Source organism: Mus caroli, chromosome 5, assembly GCF_900094665.2.
Source record: "Mus caroli chromosome 5, CAROLI_EIJ_v1.1, whole genome shotgun sequence".
Taxonomy (NCBI): Eukaryota; Metazoa; Chordata; class Mammalia; order Rodentia; family Muridae; genus Mus; species Mus caroli.
Genome location: NC_034574.1, coordinates 77,493,489 through 77,510,426, shown reverse-complemented (window position 1 = coordinate 77,510,426; position 16,938 = coordinate 77,493,489). Strand labels below are relative to the sequence as shown.

Here is a 16,938-nt window from a genome sequence, read left to right as displayed (position 1 = left end):
CCAATCCATGAGCATGGGAGATCTTTCCATCTTCTGAGATCTTCTATAATTTCTTTCTTCAGAGACTTGAAGTTTTTATTATACAGATCTTTCACGGGTTTATTTGGTTTTTTGGAGTCTAAATTCTTGAGTTCTTTGTATAATTTGAATATTAGCCCTCTATCAAACATAGGGTTAGGGAAGTTCTTTTCCCATTCTGTAGGTTGTTATTTTGTCCTATTGACAGTGTCCTTTGCTTTACAGAAGCTTTTCACTTTCATGAGGTCCCATTTATTAATTGTTGATCTTAGAGCCTGAAAAATTGATATTTTGTTCAGAAAATTTTCACTTGTGCCAATGTGCTTGAGGCTATTTCTCACTTTCTCTCTCTCTCTCTCTTTAAATTCAGTGTATCTGTTTTTATGTTGAGGTCCTTGATTCATTTGTTCTTGATCTTGGTACAAGGAGATAAATATGGGTTTATATTTTTCTTCTCAGTATTTCTGTTCTTGTATGTGTTTGGTGCACACGTGCATATGTATATATATATAAATATCTGTGTGGTTATAATATTGTCAGGAATATTGTTTGATCTCTCTTTCACTGTATTCCTTGAGACTGGATATCTCAATCAAACTCAGAGTTCATTTATGTGGGTGGTGTCCCAGCCTGCTTCATCAGGCATTCATTCTTTAGTTTTCAAGTCTGGTCCTTCTTCTGTATATCAGAAATATTAATCCCTGAAGGTCTTCCTGCCCTTAAAAAATTAATTTATAAATGTCATCAACAACCTCATTTAAAATGTATTTTAGATATATTTATTTTATATACATAAGTGTTTTGCCTGCATGAATGACTCTGCATCACGCGCATATGTGGTTCCTGAAAAGTCAGAAGAGGTTGTGGAACAAATGGTAAAGATGGTTGTAGCTGGCATGTGCTTGCTGGAACTCAACCCTGGGTCCTCTGTAAGAACAATGAGTGAGTGAGTGCCCTTAATGACTGAAGTATCTTTCTAGCCCCAAACAACCTCAGTTTTGAAGTGGATATGTGAAAGCAAGTTAGCTTATTTTTTTCACAACACCTGTTTACAGTATTAAATGAATTATGAAATCCATTATTTCATGTTTAATCTTAATATGTAATTTGTTCACATTACAATGTATATCTCAGCCATTTGGACCACTTTTGGGAGAACTCTTTGTTTAGTTACACATTAAAGTTCTATTGGGTTATTTGTTTTGTTGATACTTCAATTTCTTGGTTCCATATATATTATAGATTTGAATTCTGTCTAAGAAGACCAGAATATTATATTCATGAACTGACAGCAACTTGGCTAGTTACTTGCCCAAGACCTAAAGAATCCAAGCATAAAAAAGGGTCAATGGTGCTTATAAAGACCAACCTACAGCTGAGGAGCTGTTGACAATTAATATAAGGTTAGAGATTAGAGACAGGGAGAATGTCAATGCTCTTCAGGGAATTAAACTTCAATATTCTGTGCATGTACCAATAGGTAATTGCATACCCATGCACACATGGGCATCATGAAATAGAAACTGTGGATCTAAAGAAAAACACATGACATTAGGAAGCATCTGGGATAGTGGTTTGACCAAAACCCATTCATGGTTGTGTAAATTTCTCAAACAATAAATGAAAATATAATTAAAGCACACACCAAAAAATATCAACAAAGCCCATTTGTTTTCAATATGCTTTTATTTCAATTATATCATTTTGAGGGGGGGGGGTCATCTTTAACTCTTAGTCTATTCATTCTTGATTTTACCTGCAATGTTTATTGTCAGTGTTAAGAGACTGGAAGAAAGCTTGTCAAATGCAGTGATGGGTTAGAAGGAAAGTATACAGAAATGTTTAGGACATGTCTTTCACTGTGATGAGAAGCACTGCTTCCCTGAAGAAAGTGCCCTCAGAAACTGCTGAGAACTGCATAAGGCAAAGTGGCAAATGCAGTCTCGATAAAAAGCAGTTTTAAATGCACTGCTTCAGTAGGGAGTGTGTCTATCTGTGATTTTTAAAGTGAAGATCTGGAGATATATGTATAGGAAAATTTTTTACAAAAAACCTTTCTTTATGTTAATTATAGGTATGGAGAAATATTCTAAAAACTTTAATCCTCATGTTAGAATAAAATTATTTAGCAGCTAAGTACATGGATACTGACTTTCTCAAAAAAAGTTTGTGTCTCCTTGAAAAGTTTATCTCAAAAGGAACAGGTACTAAATTCAAATACATGTCTTTTCTGTCAGCTAAGACTGATATTTACTTTATAGGAAGAACGGTATGTAGGATGAATATAGCCATGAATAGGTTTGGTGACTTGAGATAAGAATAAAAGGTAGTTCTCTCTCTCTCTCTCTCTCTCTCTCTCTCTCTCTCTCTCTCTCTCTCTCTCTTTCTTATGACCTTTTCTATTTCAACATAGTGACATATTACATGACTAGCAACAGGAAAACAGAGCTTACTAGATTTGTTTTCAAGAAATAAGAGAAGCCATTTCAAAATAATTACACTTCTGTTTAAAAAGAGTAAACCAGGTGTTACCTAAGGCATGGTTGTGATCTCAGCAGCATGTGTCTGATTGTTATCTCATGGTATGGAGTATTGATTTTTAGAGTTAGGATTGGAAGGAAACGAGTAAGCCTAACTTGAAATAATTTTCCTGAATAGTACTAAACCACACAATTCCCTGTGTAGGTTCTGGTTTACATTTTACCTACCTCAAACAAAATAATGTATTAAGCAATATTCAATATTTTTCTTAAAGCTTTTAGTACCAAATGTCCTACAATCTGAGAAAAAAAGGTTCATACATTTTCAGTACAATTTATTGAAAATATTTTAGTTATCTTAAATAATTGCTGTCTCATTTTGCTCAACAAATTGACATGAAATCCTTAAATTCACCCAGTAGAGCCTATATCTTGTTTGTCGGGATCACTACAATAACAAAAGGTCCAACTAATTCTTTACTGTCTTTTGTGCATGCCCCCATATTGGATTCCCTCTGCTACCATCAAATGTCTCTTCCACTCCACTTTGTAGACTATCATATTCCAGTGCCTTAGTCCTGTGCCATCACTGTGAACATGTAAATTTCTGAATATTCAAAACTCTCACATATTTTGAATAAAACAGTTTCATGCACATATGCCCTAAAATGGGCTGTGTGTTCAATAACCCATCATGAGTTGGAATCATTAAGTAACTAATGATATTGCAAAATTTGAATTGAAGCATAGAGAGGAAGGCTTGAGAATAAGTGTTATTAAAATGTTGGTGGGAAGATTATCAGCATCTTACATAACATCTACTAAGCTTCCTAATGAAATCCATTATGTGCTACAAGTAAATCACTAAATTTAAATTGTATTCTTAAAAGCCTAACTTCGTCCATTGCTGAGAAGAGACTACCTGAAATGTGCTCAAAACTCTATGTTAACGTAGAGCTAAGTAAAACATCAGACACAAAGCCTGTTTCATGCAAGAAATATGTGTGGTAAGTAGGAACCAGAAGCTAAATTCTCCTCTCTCCAGATCGAGGAAAATATCACATATCACTATCCTGGAAAAATACCCAAATCAAACAGTGAATATATATATTGTATTGAATTCACATTACTTTTGCACCACTGAACAGTCTACAATGTCAAAGGTGAACTGTTATAGTTCAGAGTCATCTGTAATTAATAAAGAAGAGAGGATGCTGTGCACTGTGATTTCTTCCCTGTGTAAAGCTTTACTCTTACTATTTTTAAGAGACTTTTGGATTGATTCTCTTCTTTCATCCACTTTCCATACCTGTTCTGTACCTCATTTGTCTTTTTAGAGAATGTCTCCCTCTAAAGCATTGCTAAATTCTTGTCCAATTGGAGAATTTTCCTATGAGAAATAAATAGTAGTGGGGACTTGCTTGCACCGGTGTGTCTGAGTATGTGTGTGTGTGTGTGTGTGTGTGTGTGTGTGTGTGTGTGTGAGAGAGAGAGAGAGAGAGAGAGAGAGAGAGAGAGAGAGAGAGAGGATGATGAGCTGTGGAAGTTGATTTTCTCCTACCATAACGTGACTTCCGTGGGGCAATCTCAGATTATCAGGCTTGGTGGAAGAAACTTGAACCCACTGACTCATCTCAGTGTCCCTAGTAGGATCCCTTTTTCGTAGTTTTAGGTGGTATTCCTTCAGTCTGATATCTTACCATATCATTCTTCCTATCATTGTCATATGTATGACTATTGACACAAAAATTATCCTAGAGGCAAAGGCATTTTGATAATATTTATATCTCATTGTCAAGTGCAATAGGTAAGCCATTATTCTTCCTCAAAGAATTTTGCTAAACTAATGAACAATAAAGGTACATTTACTTGCATTTAGTTTTTTTCTACATTCATACTTTGCATGGTAGGGAGTTAACTGTACTATCATTTATTATTGTATAAAGTATTCATTAAAGCCGTGAGTTGGGATAGTGAAATGGCATCAGTACGCTGGATGAAGATAACTGTTTCTTCAGGTTTTCCTCTGACCTGCATTCACACCCCCATAGCATTTGCACACATCTGTGCGTAAACACTCATTCACAAATACACACACTAAATATAATGAACATTTTTAAAATAAGAACTGCATATGGCAGATGTGTGGATTGGCACTTCATGCCTTTGAAGTCGAATAGTTTAAAGTGAGAATGGTTGTACTAAAAGGATAAAAGAAGAAAAATTGGATAACAGCTACATATGGTATTGGCAGCTACAGCAATCCCATTATGAGTAAAATAATATTTAAATCTTCTAATCATTTAACTACTAAAATGACCTAACACTATCAAAAAAACTCTTATCTCTCAAATCCCTTCACATTTGGTATGAATTTGTAAGAACATTAGGCTTTCACTATGACCATAATTAGATGGACTAAAAAAAAAAAAGTACCTCATCATATTTTGCTAATTCCTGATTATTCAGACTGACGGCAGAAAGCCTCAGCATGAATTACTAAAACTTGAGGTCATTCAGAGCAGATGAAAATTACTCTGGGCTCATTATGTCTATCCCATTGAAATATAAGTACGTTTTTTGAGCTTCAGCAAAACCACCATTGACAGTTTAATAAATATTCTTCAACATATATATTCCTATACTGAAATCTATATTCAACATAGATTAAATTCAATCTATATTAAGAATAGGAAATTAAATAAAATATATTAGCTTCACATAAGATGAGCCTATTATTTAAAGTACCATTATAGTTTCCAAAATTTGACCATGCGAGAGCAATTGGCACATTAACATTGGGGTTTATTAGCTATTAGAAAATAAATAGTGCATGAACTACTATAGAATTCATGAAATATAAGACCCATGCCAGAAAAGTTAAAACAAATAAGAGCAAACACTTTCTATTAGATTCTGCATGATGTAGTAGCAATCTTCAAGCTGTTTCACTGACTTATCTGAATATTCCTTGCCCTTACTGACACTTGTCGAGATGAAACACTGGAATGATTTGCCTGAAGTCAAAACTGAGTACCAAGACAGGCTTTCCATTTTCATAATCATTACAGATTTTGTAGTGTGTAGGTCTTTGTATTAAAATACATAAATCCTGAGTGAGTAAGCAACATAAAGCTCAACTAAACTAGTGCCAAAATATGGTATTTTGAAACTTCTACATGGTATAGAAAATATTGCAGATAATTACAACAGGACTTGAGAAACTTTTAGTATGTATTTATGAATTATGTTTTCAATCATTTTGTGTATTTGTATAGTGTGTTGTGGGGGTTCATATGTGTGGACTCATTTTTGTGTCTGTGTACCTCAATGAGGAGACCCAAGGTTGAAGTAGGCTGTCTTCCTTATTTACTTTGTGGCTTGTATGTTAAAGAAAGGCTCCTTGATGGATCCAGGGTTCATGTTTTAGTTAGTCTTTAATGACCCAGTTTGCCCTGTTTGTTGCTCCTATGCCTTTGAATTCACTAGGATTACTCGCAAGGCATGATACCCACCAAGTATATCAATGGTTGTTGGGGACCACAATTGCCATCTTCATATATGTATGAGAAATAACTTATCTACTGAGCTATCTCTTTTATTATTCCAGAGAAAAGTTGGAAACTGACAAAGTACCATATAGTCTAAATTGATATATAATACTTGTGTTTCTTAAATATAATTTCAGTAGCAAAGAGTAAATTTTAAACTTATTGGACTGTTCCTGTTGAAGTTGTAGACACACCTAATTATGTTTCTTTTATGAAAATGTTTTACATGCTCCAGTACCTACAAGCCATTAAACTATGTGCATTCCATACATGTTAACTTGAATTCCTGATGATCTGAATGGTCTGATAAGAGTCATCAGGAAACTCATGGAAAATTTGTGAAATTGATGCAAAGACTATCTTCTCTTTATCTTGTGTATATATATACTAGTCAAAATAGAACATTTTTCACACAAGCACTACCTCTGTTCCCAGGAAAAGCTTAGTCTCTCGTTTCTCTTGACAGTGTGCAGACCTGGGTTCTTCAAAGCTTCTCCTCACAGCCAGACCTGCAGCAAATGTCCACCTCACAGTTACACCCATGAGGAAGCTTCCACCTCTTGTGTCTGTGAAAAGGATTATTTCAGGAAGGATTCTGATCCGCCCACAATGGCATGCACAAGTAAGGAACCCTGTGGCTACTGGGTGATGCAACCTTTTGCCAGTCTGGAGAAACAGCATGATGGAGCCTGTTGTGTTTTCTTAATATTTTTCTCTAAAACAGGCATGTTTGCCCTTCACAGTACAGTTGTTCTCCCCAACTTTCAAATTCCTTTATTGAATAATAAACATCCTTTCATTGCTGACTGTTAGAGCATCCTTTCCTCTGACTTGAACTTCAACATCCAAGGCACTATCAAACAATAATTCTTCTGTTTTGTTGTTTAATTTAGTATTCTTGACTTCGGCAAATCTTTATGCCTTTCACATCAGATGTGTTATAAACACTTCCTGTAAGACTGTCTTCTGAACTAGTAATTATGCAATAAGTGGCAACTTCAACCAGTTATAGTTTACGTGACTAAACTGTAAAGCTATCCAGAAAGTCATTAGCCAAAATGTGGATGCAGTCTGCAGAGCCCGACAATGAGGTGGCAAATTAGATTAGAACAGTATGTAAACCCAACCTTCAGCATAGACTTTCATGTATCTGCAATGTGTCTTTCTTAGGAAGAAGTGTTACCGAAGCTCTACTTGTCATTAAATAACCAATCAGTGGAGATGCATAGATAGTAAGCATTATTTTCAGTATTTCTATGAATGGATATGCATTTAGTCAAGCTTTATATTTTTCATACTTTAAGATATTTTTGGAAACCTAGTGTGGCTATTTACACATTTGCTTCTTGGTGACTGTACTTTCAGATAATTTTTGCTAACATAGTGTCTTTAATAAATGAAAACAAAAAAGAAAAGAAAAAGAGGAGAAAAGTGAATATATCTTTCTTCATGTGTGTTTCCCTCATGGCATCCCTTGACTTACTTGTTAGTTCCCAGTTAATTGTATACACGCAATGATGTTCAAATGTAATTTTTGATACATCGTCAGAAACAGTACAAATGATGTTATATAAAGTAATCACAGGTTGATTTTAAACAAATTTCAGTGGCTGAATTTCATGCATAACTGAAATATATCACTCTTTTTGTAAATTCAAAACTACTGATTTTGTTCACCAAATACCTTCTCATTAAGTTCCAGTGGAACGATACAGCTCTTGTGTTATAGTGGAATTCAACAATGTTTAACACGTAAACTGTAGGAATTATCAAACAGCAAGAAATGGGTGGGCCAGAAAATAGTGGCACACAAAGATATGGCACCGAATCCGATCCATCTCATAAATGATTACAAAGCTGGGTGTTAGACTTCTTAATAGCCACAATTTATATCTTGTTAACATAAATATGAATGTGTATTTATGTTTCTATTTATTTATTTGGGGACTCAGAAGGAGGCTATGGTTTGGTGGTAAGAACTGCTTAGCACTCCTTTGAAACTAAAGCCCACAGACTTCAGATTTTCTCAACTTTGAGCTCTGTGAGATTCTACTACTGTATTCAAAGGAATAGTAATTCATGCTCATTTTTCACAAAATACCACTGTGAGTGTGAATATCTGTTTTCAGTTTGATCCAGAGTACCACAAAAGCTTATGATCCTTTTATGACTTGACAAATTAATGTTCAGAAGAACATCTTGAACTTTGCTATGCCATTGGTATTTTTAAATTGTATTTATGATTTTGATTCCTTTTAATATATAAACTCTGGGAACAGAGTTTTATAAAACTATAAGACAAAGTTAAACAAGAAGAAAGCAAGGAATCTCATGAATATACTTAAGCCAGGAATTCTTCTCATGGCTATATATTGGTCCACACATCATGTCTCTTGTTGGGTCAGTGACATGTTTTATATGTAGGCTTATTGGGATGCTTTAATCTTATTTCTACTTAATCGTATCACTTGAGTTGGTTTTCTTGATAACTTGTGGATGTATTGTTGCCAGAGTTCTATGTAAAAAGCCAGACAAACGTTTATTGATTTAAGACAAAGGAAGGAGAGATATTCAGTTCAGCTGGTAGCAACACATTGGAACTTGGCACATTCCAGGAATATTTATTCTTCCTCAAATGTTAAGGCCACTATTTTTTTTTCACATAAAAGTTAAAATATCTCCACTCTTCCTATTAAATAATCCCACCTGTACTAAGTAATGATAATGTGTTTATATCTTTAGAAATGGCTGAGAGTTAAACATGAGCACTAAAATAGAGCTGAAGAAGACTGTATGCATGAAAGCCTTCCCAGCCCTCAGAGACAGGGATTTTTGAAGAGTGGCGGAAGAAAGCAAGCCAAGTGCTTAAATAAGGAATTGTTCATCTAAATGGAATTGTAACAATCTCATAAATACTAGTTTTCTTTTGAAATTACTTTTAAGTATGTTTCTCAAAGATGATGAATTAATGTTGGGTTGAAATAAACATTGAGCCTTATATTTGGGTCATATGCTTTTAGGCTAATTTAGCCAGATTATTTTAAGGAGTTTAATTCATTCTTATCATCTGCTAACATACTACAGGATTCAATTTCATCGACATTTGAGAGGTACTGATTAGATCTTCAACAAGTAGTGTTACACATTCTGATTCTGAGACAAAGACAAATGCAAGGGCACACTTATTCGAGAAGACACAATCTCATAACATTTCACACTGACTGAAATTTAAATTTTAAGTATCTGAAGTTTGGCTTTACACCAATTCATTTTTATTTCCCCTGAGTACGTGAATAAATAGGTATTAAAACAGTTAAAAAGCCATGGAGATTATTGTTAGCATTTAGTTGAAAAACCTTTTAAGCAATCAAAGTTATCTTATAAAAATGAAGTGTGCGATAAAAATTACATGATTAGAAAAGCTGCTATAGTATTATTGTAAGAAGATACATGTCTATGAAGGATTTTAGTTGAAAGAATTTCTTGCTTATCTGGAGATTAAAATTTCTTTAATCTGGAGATTAAAATTATCCTGAAAACCTGGGCACTCTCCACTTATCTTATACCATCTTTACTAGAATTTCAACCTTTAGTAAATTTTTGAAATAGAACTGCAGTAAGCAAAAGCACCTAGTTTAGCAATAGTGGTCTTGACAATCATCATTATCTCTGAACAATGTTCATTCAGGAGAAGTTTCGATTCTCTTCACTATCTATCCATGCAATTACTTTTCAGTGTCAAGAGCTATCCAGAAGTTGAACGTATTTATTCACTTCTAGATCCCAGAAAGGAAGTATATATCCAACCTGCAAATAATCTAATGTATCATATTTTTAAATATAAAAGCTTATCCAACGTTTCTGTCAATACATAGGTTTATTCCATGACAATGTACATACATATTAAGGAAAATTCTGATTCTATTAAATAAGTTTTATAACCCTCCCAAAGTAAATTTATTTTTATGGTGCATAAAACACCAGTTTCATAAAAATATATTTTTAATATTTTTATAAATTATAACATAAAATTAACTATAAATTTAGATTTTTTCTTCAGACTAGGGATTAGTATGGTCAAGGGCAACTAATTAATATCATCTTAAATATGTTTTTCTCACTTTACTTTGCAAACCAGGACCCCCCTCAGCTCCTCGGAATGCCATCTCAAATGTTAATGAAACTAGTGTCTTTCTGGAGTGGATTCCGCCTGCTGACACTGGCGGACGGAAAGATGTGTCGTATTATATTGCATGCAAGAAGTGCAACTCCCACGCAGGTGTGTGTGAGGAGTGTGGCGGTCATGTCAGGTACCTCCCCCAGCAAATCGGCCTGAAAAATACCTCTGTCATGATGGTGGACCTACTTGCTCACACAAACTATACCTTTGAAATTGAGGCAGTGAACGGAGTTTCCGACTTGAGTCCAGGCACCCGGCAGTATGTGTCTGTAAATGTAACCACGAATCAAGCAGGTAAGTGTCGTGCCCAACCCAACTGTATATTTTAGACTTTGCTCTGCCGATTGAATCTACAGCTGAGGACTGGACCTACTAGGTCCTGTGAAAGAATGTCCCCAGCATGAACAAGGTCAAGAACTAAAAGAAACTACTTCTAAACGTATATTTTTATTTTAAAGAGAAGTTAAGGCTTTCTTAGTACAAACACCATAGCCCAAAGAAAGGAGAGGTATGTTTCAATAAAGTATTTCATTAAATATACACTTTTGGACTAAATCATCTATACATAGCAATTATCATATATTAATCATATAGTTTAATGTATTATATATAATATAATACATAATAAATATACAGTGTATGCTTTATATTGCACCTCTACATTTTGTTGCTTTGTTAATGTCCAGAGATGTTTTAAAATTTAATTTGTATAGCATGCTTTATTTGCTTTTTGGTTTCTTGCTTTACAGCTGTATTTTCTTTGCAAATTATACTGGCCTTTTATTATTTTTTTCTAATAAGTATAAGAAAACATTGGAATCTGTGCCTGTACTAGCATATGACAATAGTCACAGCAAGCATTGTAAGTGGTCAGTAATGTGAACCATCATCGGGATTGGAAAAAATAAACTTTTTATGATGTTGCCTCAAGCTTCTAAAGTAAAATATTTAACTCTTTTAAGCATACTTGAGTCTAAAATGAGCTACACAATATCATCTTGTACATAATGAGAAGTCACTGTGATGTATCTTCCCTTGAGAGACAGTTCCGTAGTTTCTGTGATACTAGCATCTTTATAAGAGACTCCTTAGTGATAGGCTATATCAAAGAATGACTTTTTGTTCTTAGGGGCATTCCCAATGAAGAAAAATATATTGTAGTTGTCTTTGATTGACTGGCTTCTTCTGATTATAAGGTATATGATTTGGACCTTCATTATATAAAATACGGGGAAAAAAGGTACTTTTCATGCAGTAGCCATGGTACATCTAACCTGTAATTTGTAATGTTTGCCAAATGAGAAGATATTGTATTGGTTGTCACTTTTTGAATGGATGTCATTTTTTAAAATCACTGCCAATTTATTCCTCAAATTTAAAATACTGTTTTTCTCAATATTACTATTATAGGTCAGATAGGGTTCAAGTCCATATAAAATGTTAATGTCAAGAAACTCTTAAGTTTTCTATTAAGGTTCAACTAACAAGGCTGAACCTTCATCAAGTTACAACATAGGAAGTGAGGTTTGGAGTTAGATTTGATGATAATATTTTTAAGCATCCAGTTTAATGAAGATTTTTATTTTTAAATAAAAATAAATTTAGTATATTTTAACTTTTTTTTTTTTGTTGTTGTTGTTTTGGTTTTTCAAGACCGGATTTCTCTGTATAGCCCTGACTGTTCTGGAACTCACTTTGTCCACAAGGCTGGCCTCGAACTCAGAAATTTTCCTGCCTCTGCATCCCAAGTGCTGGGATTAAAGGCATATGCCACCACGCCCGGCTTTAACTTAAAATTTAAATTTCTCAAAGATTGTTTTCCAAAATGTTTATTTTTTGTGATTGTTATTTTGTGGTTTCAAATTTTACTATCCTCAATAGATGTTCTGATATTTTCAGAATGATATATTTTTGTGTGTGTGTGTGCTAGGAACACATGGATAAATTTGGCAAAAACGTATAGGTGGAAAATTGGTTATTCATTCAACATTAAAATTTTGCACTAAGCTAGGAATGAAACTTAATTAGCTAAATTTGTCTATAAAACATGAATAAACGATTAACGTTTGGTTATTTATACAAAACTTAAAACATTATACAAAACATGATAGTTTGAAACTTTATTTAAATATAAGTGATACTTTTCTCACTTAAGCTAATAAAATGTAGTTTTAAGAAACAAATACGTGGTAGAATAATCCTAATTTTAAAAAAATACTCATATAATAAAATTATAGATTAACAGGAAATAATTCTAGTAATTTTGTTATGATATTCTTGGTCAATAAAATTAACTCATGGGAAGGAGAAGGAGAAAAGCAAGGAAAGGAAGCTGTAAGACAAGGGCAATGGGTTTAGGTTGTGGGATGGAGGCATGGCAGGAGAATAGGGACTGCATACATTATGTGTAATAAACTCTCATCCAAATTGGAAAGAGAATAAAGAATGGATAGGAATTCAATTACAATAGGTATGCAACCACTTAGAAAAGTAACTAAAATAATAGTTTTTCATGTCTTCTCTAGTTTTGTAGATTACTTATATAATTATAATCATTTTGAAATTTAACAGTATTTATTTATCAAATACATATTTAGATTTGCTTATCCCATTAACATATTTTATTTGTAGTCTTTTCAGAAATCTAAAACAAGCTGGTCAAAGTGGTGCACACCTTTAATCCCAGCACTTAGGAGGCAGAGGTAGGCGGGTTTCTGAGTTCAAGGCCAGCCTGGTGTACAAAGTGAGTTCCAGGAGAGCCAGGGCTATACAGAGAAACCCTGTCTCGATAAGCCAAAAAAGAAAAAAATAAAAAGAAAAGAAAAGAAAAGAAAAGTAAAGAAAAGAAAAGAAAAGAAAAGAAAAGAAAAGAAAAGAAAAAGGAAAACTAAAACATATCTATTTCAACAGGTATTTAAAAGCACATCCTGTAAGATGAAAGGATTTTGCTGAAATAAGTTGAAAGTTTGTCTACTTACAAAATACTGTATATGTATGATGATCCTGCACACATATTTATGTGGTTTGAAATAATTTTTCAATGGCCATATTTGAACTAAGATTTAATACTTCTACTATATACACATATATGTATTTTATACCAAGCTATAAACTATTTCTAGATAACATTTCAAATTTATTCTTCATTTTATTAAGATTCTCTATAATAGCAAAACTTATGGTATGAATATGTATTAAAAGAGAAAGAAGATTTATTTGAATGACTTACAGACTGTGGTCTAGCTAATCCAACAATGGATTTCTCTGAGTGGAATGACCAACCATGTAGTAGTTCAAAGTCCATGAGGTGAGAATCCTGAAGGAGTAGCTTCTAATGCTAGTGAAGAAATGGATTTGCTAACAAGCAGTCAAAGAGCTGAATCTTCCTTCTACCATGCAACTTATATAGGCTTCCAGCAGGAGGAATTTTCAGATTAGAGGCTTGCGTTTCCATGTCAGGATATCTGGATCAAAGGTTTGTCTTCCTACCTCAAAGATCCATACTAGATGTAGTTTTTTCCCCTTCAAATTATGCAAAATTCCTCAGAGGTTTGCCTACCCTATTTTGGAGTTTTAGTTAATTCTAAATGTAACCATGTTGATAAACAACAACAGCCATCACACTAGCTAACATTCAGAAATACAGAATTTCACTTTACAAAGGAGACACCATTCAGGAGAAGATGTTCTATCTCAGATGGGATCCCTCAACCCTCTAATCTCTTCAGACAGTCAGCAATGTGTCTGAAATAGTTGGTCTCTATATTGTGGCGAGTTTTATTTGCTGCCTCTGCTTTAAACAGTTTACTACAGACATGTTGAACTTGTAGGGGTTGATGTTAATCATAATGCTGGAGTTAATGCTTCATTCACCCACTCTTTCTCCAGGAAACTTAGAGATAGCTGAAGATGTGTAATTCAATCAAGAAATAAACAATTATATATAATATATCATTATATCAAGGAGTCTTCCTTCAAATTAAAATGCTTTCCCATTTAGATAAAGGACTGTGAAGTGCAAATATGTATTCCAATATGAAAAGTGTTGAGAAGTCCTGATCAAATAGATCGCTGAATTTGTGCTCCTCAGATTTTTATTTTATTGGTGGTACAGACCATAAGACTCATTATTCTAGTCCGGGCATGCCCATTTTCTGTATATTTTACAACTCAGCTTCTACTGCGTATGACGGGATTCAGAGTTTTCTTATCCTGATGAAATGCTATAGCTTCCATTTGCCTTTCCTATCTTGAGCCCCAAAGTCATCAGGAAGTGATTTCAGCATAACTTCAAATTACATGGCCTCAAGTATAGAAATCAGAAATTAGGAAGGTTTCAAAAAATTGTACTGACCTTACATATTTTCTTTGATGGTATAAGTAAAATATCTTTTTCACTCTTTCTGAAGATAAAAATCAGTGTAAGTTGTATGGGTTTCAGACAAATTTCCATTTTAACATTACTATTTGTGAATTCCTTTTGCCATGATGAATTAAGGAATTCCCAGTATATCAGGTTTCATTCCAGATTTGTTAAATAAACTGATGAATAATTCATTCCTGTTCCAGCTCCTAGAAGTAGTGTTAATCTCCAATCCCACATGCTGAATAGAAATATTTCCTGCTTTCTTTAAAATCATTATGCATAAAATTTACTCTCAAGCTTTTATCTCTGTGATTTTAAAAATTGAATTAGAGAAAAATGGAAAAGTCATAGTTTAGGAATATTTATGGCTAGTACAAGCTAGATAATTGGCTTCTAGGAGTGTGTAGAAACGCTGAATATAATACTTGGATCAAAAGAGAATTGCCCCCTACTCCTGCTTAACCACAGAAGTGTGTGCATTTGCCTTAAAGCAATTGAAGAAGGTGGTTACTCAAGTAGTCATATGTACTTAAGAGAGGTAGCAATAAAGGCTCCAAGGTTCAGGAGTTCAGTATGTTTCTAATAATTTAGAGTCTTATTTATCCGATCATTCGAATACACAGGATTTCACAAATCCTCACACATTTCTGCCTCATTTATTCAAAGCACAACAAAATTGATTCAGCTGCTCCTACAATGCAGGAATTTAATGGGAAATACATCGAATCTAACGTGTTGATACTAGTCTCTGCAGATGTGAAACATGAGCTACTTGATGACTCTGGTGATATTCATGGATTATTTCAAGGCAATAAGCTAATTTAATCTTTCTTGAAGCCATAGATCATTTAGATACTCCCAGCCATTTATGTAATGCTTACATAGATCATGTGTTTGTAACATGAAGAAATGCAATTTTGATCTCTAAAAAAATATTAATTTCCTGACGTGGTTTCATTGAGAAGAAAACATATGCTGAGTTTATATGCTCCCATGGAGCTTCCACGGAGCATATAAACTATCAGGGAGTCATCTTCTAACATGATAAAGACCTTTGCTACACTTGAGGACAACCAGTTTCTTTTTAATTTTTTTTGGTTTTGTTTTGTTTTGATATTTATTTATTTATTTTTTTATTTTTTATTTATTTTTGGTTTTCTTGGTTTTTTTGAGGCAGGGTTTCTCTGTGCAGCCCTGGTTCTCCCTGCAACAACCAGTTTCTTACTGCTTCTTTTTTCCCATAACTTTTTAGCAAAACTGTACCTTTTAGAACACTTTCTGTATTTGGTTTTTCTTTGGTACTTGTGAGTAAAGTAACTGAACATTTGAAGCAGGAAGTGATGTGTTATGGGATCTATAAGATGAATAGAGTTATTGGAAAGAAAAGAGAAGACTCATGAAGAGGGTCTCAGCATCTGGAACCAGAGACGGCTGCTTAGTAACACTAATGGTCTTCTATGTACTTGTGAAACAATAGATGCCAGGCACTGGAGCATAGTGATGTTGTTCCTGTAACTGCTATTCTTACTATTTTCTTATCTCACATATTAAACTACAGAAGAGCACCAGTCTTAACCATCAGGATGATATTTTGTTTTATATGCCTCTTGATCAGAAAACAAAACTACAGCTGTCATGAAGACATATTGACTTAAGTAGCTTAAGTGAAAATCATATCAATTACTCTGGTATATCCCAAACCTTACACCTTAAGTCTAGCCCTAGATATTATATTGAGGTGTCTGTTCTGCTTTGCTTATTTCACTTTTAAAGTTATGATTTATTTATTTTAGAGATTGGTGAGAATACTGCAGTCTATAACTATATGAATTGCGAATAATAGACTCTGATGAATTTGGCTAACTTTATTTCATTCAGTTTTCTATAGAGCCTTATAAAAAAAACCCTCTTTAAAAGTAAGTGATGATTAGTGTGTCCTTTTCTTTCCTTCCCCACTTCCCCTCCACTTCCTATCCCAATCCATTCCCTTCTTCATTTTTTTCTATTCTTGTACAAGTTTTTAAACTCTGAATATATTGGCTAAATTATTTTCGGGTCTCAAATCATGACACTTCACAATTTTCAAAGAGCCCCAGCAAGTTTTTAAACTTTCTTATGTACCTAACTTCAATTTTAATTGAAAAAATTCTAAAGGTGTTTTCTGATCATCCCAGACCTTTTCTACTTCTCCATCCATTCAATTCCAGTTTTTTCTGCTCTTATTCAACAGTCAATTTAAAAGAAAGGAAAAAAGAAAGAAAGAAAGAAAGAAAGAAAGAAAGAAAGAAAGAAAGAAAGAAAGAAAGGAAGGAAGGAAGGAAGGAAGGAAGGAAGGAAGGAAGG

At 33.7% G+C, this 16,938-nt stretch overlaps 1 protein-coding gene across 3 annotated transcripts in view; it reads left to right on the top strand.

Moving 5' to 3' along the window:
• Epha5 (EPH receptor A5) overlaps positions 1 to 16,938 on the top strand; it is a 367,473-nt gene that overhangs the window by 169,062 nt on the left and 181,473 nt on the right. The window contains exons 4-5 of one of the 3 annotated variants that reach the window (XM_021161794.2): positions 6,516 to 6,671; positions 10,188 to 10,523. The exons of 1 other annotated variant lie outside the window; for it this stretch is intronic. In XM_021161794.2, coding sequence (XP_021017453.1) covers positions 6,516 to 6,671; positions 10,188 to 10,523 — 492 coding nt within the window. The remainder of the gene's footprint in view (positions 1 to 6,515; positions 6,672 to 10,187; positions 10,524 to 16,938) is intronic. One more of the 3 variants, XM_029477706.1, reaches the window with a different exon arrangement.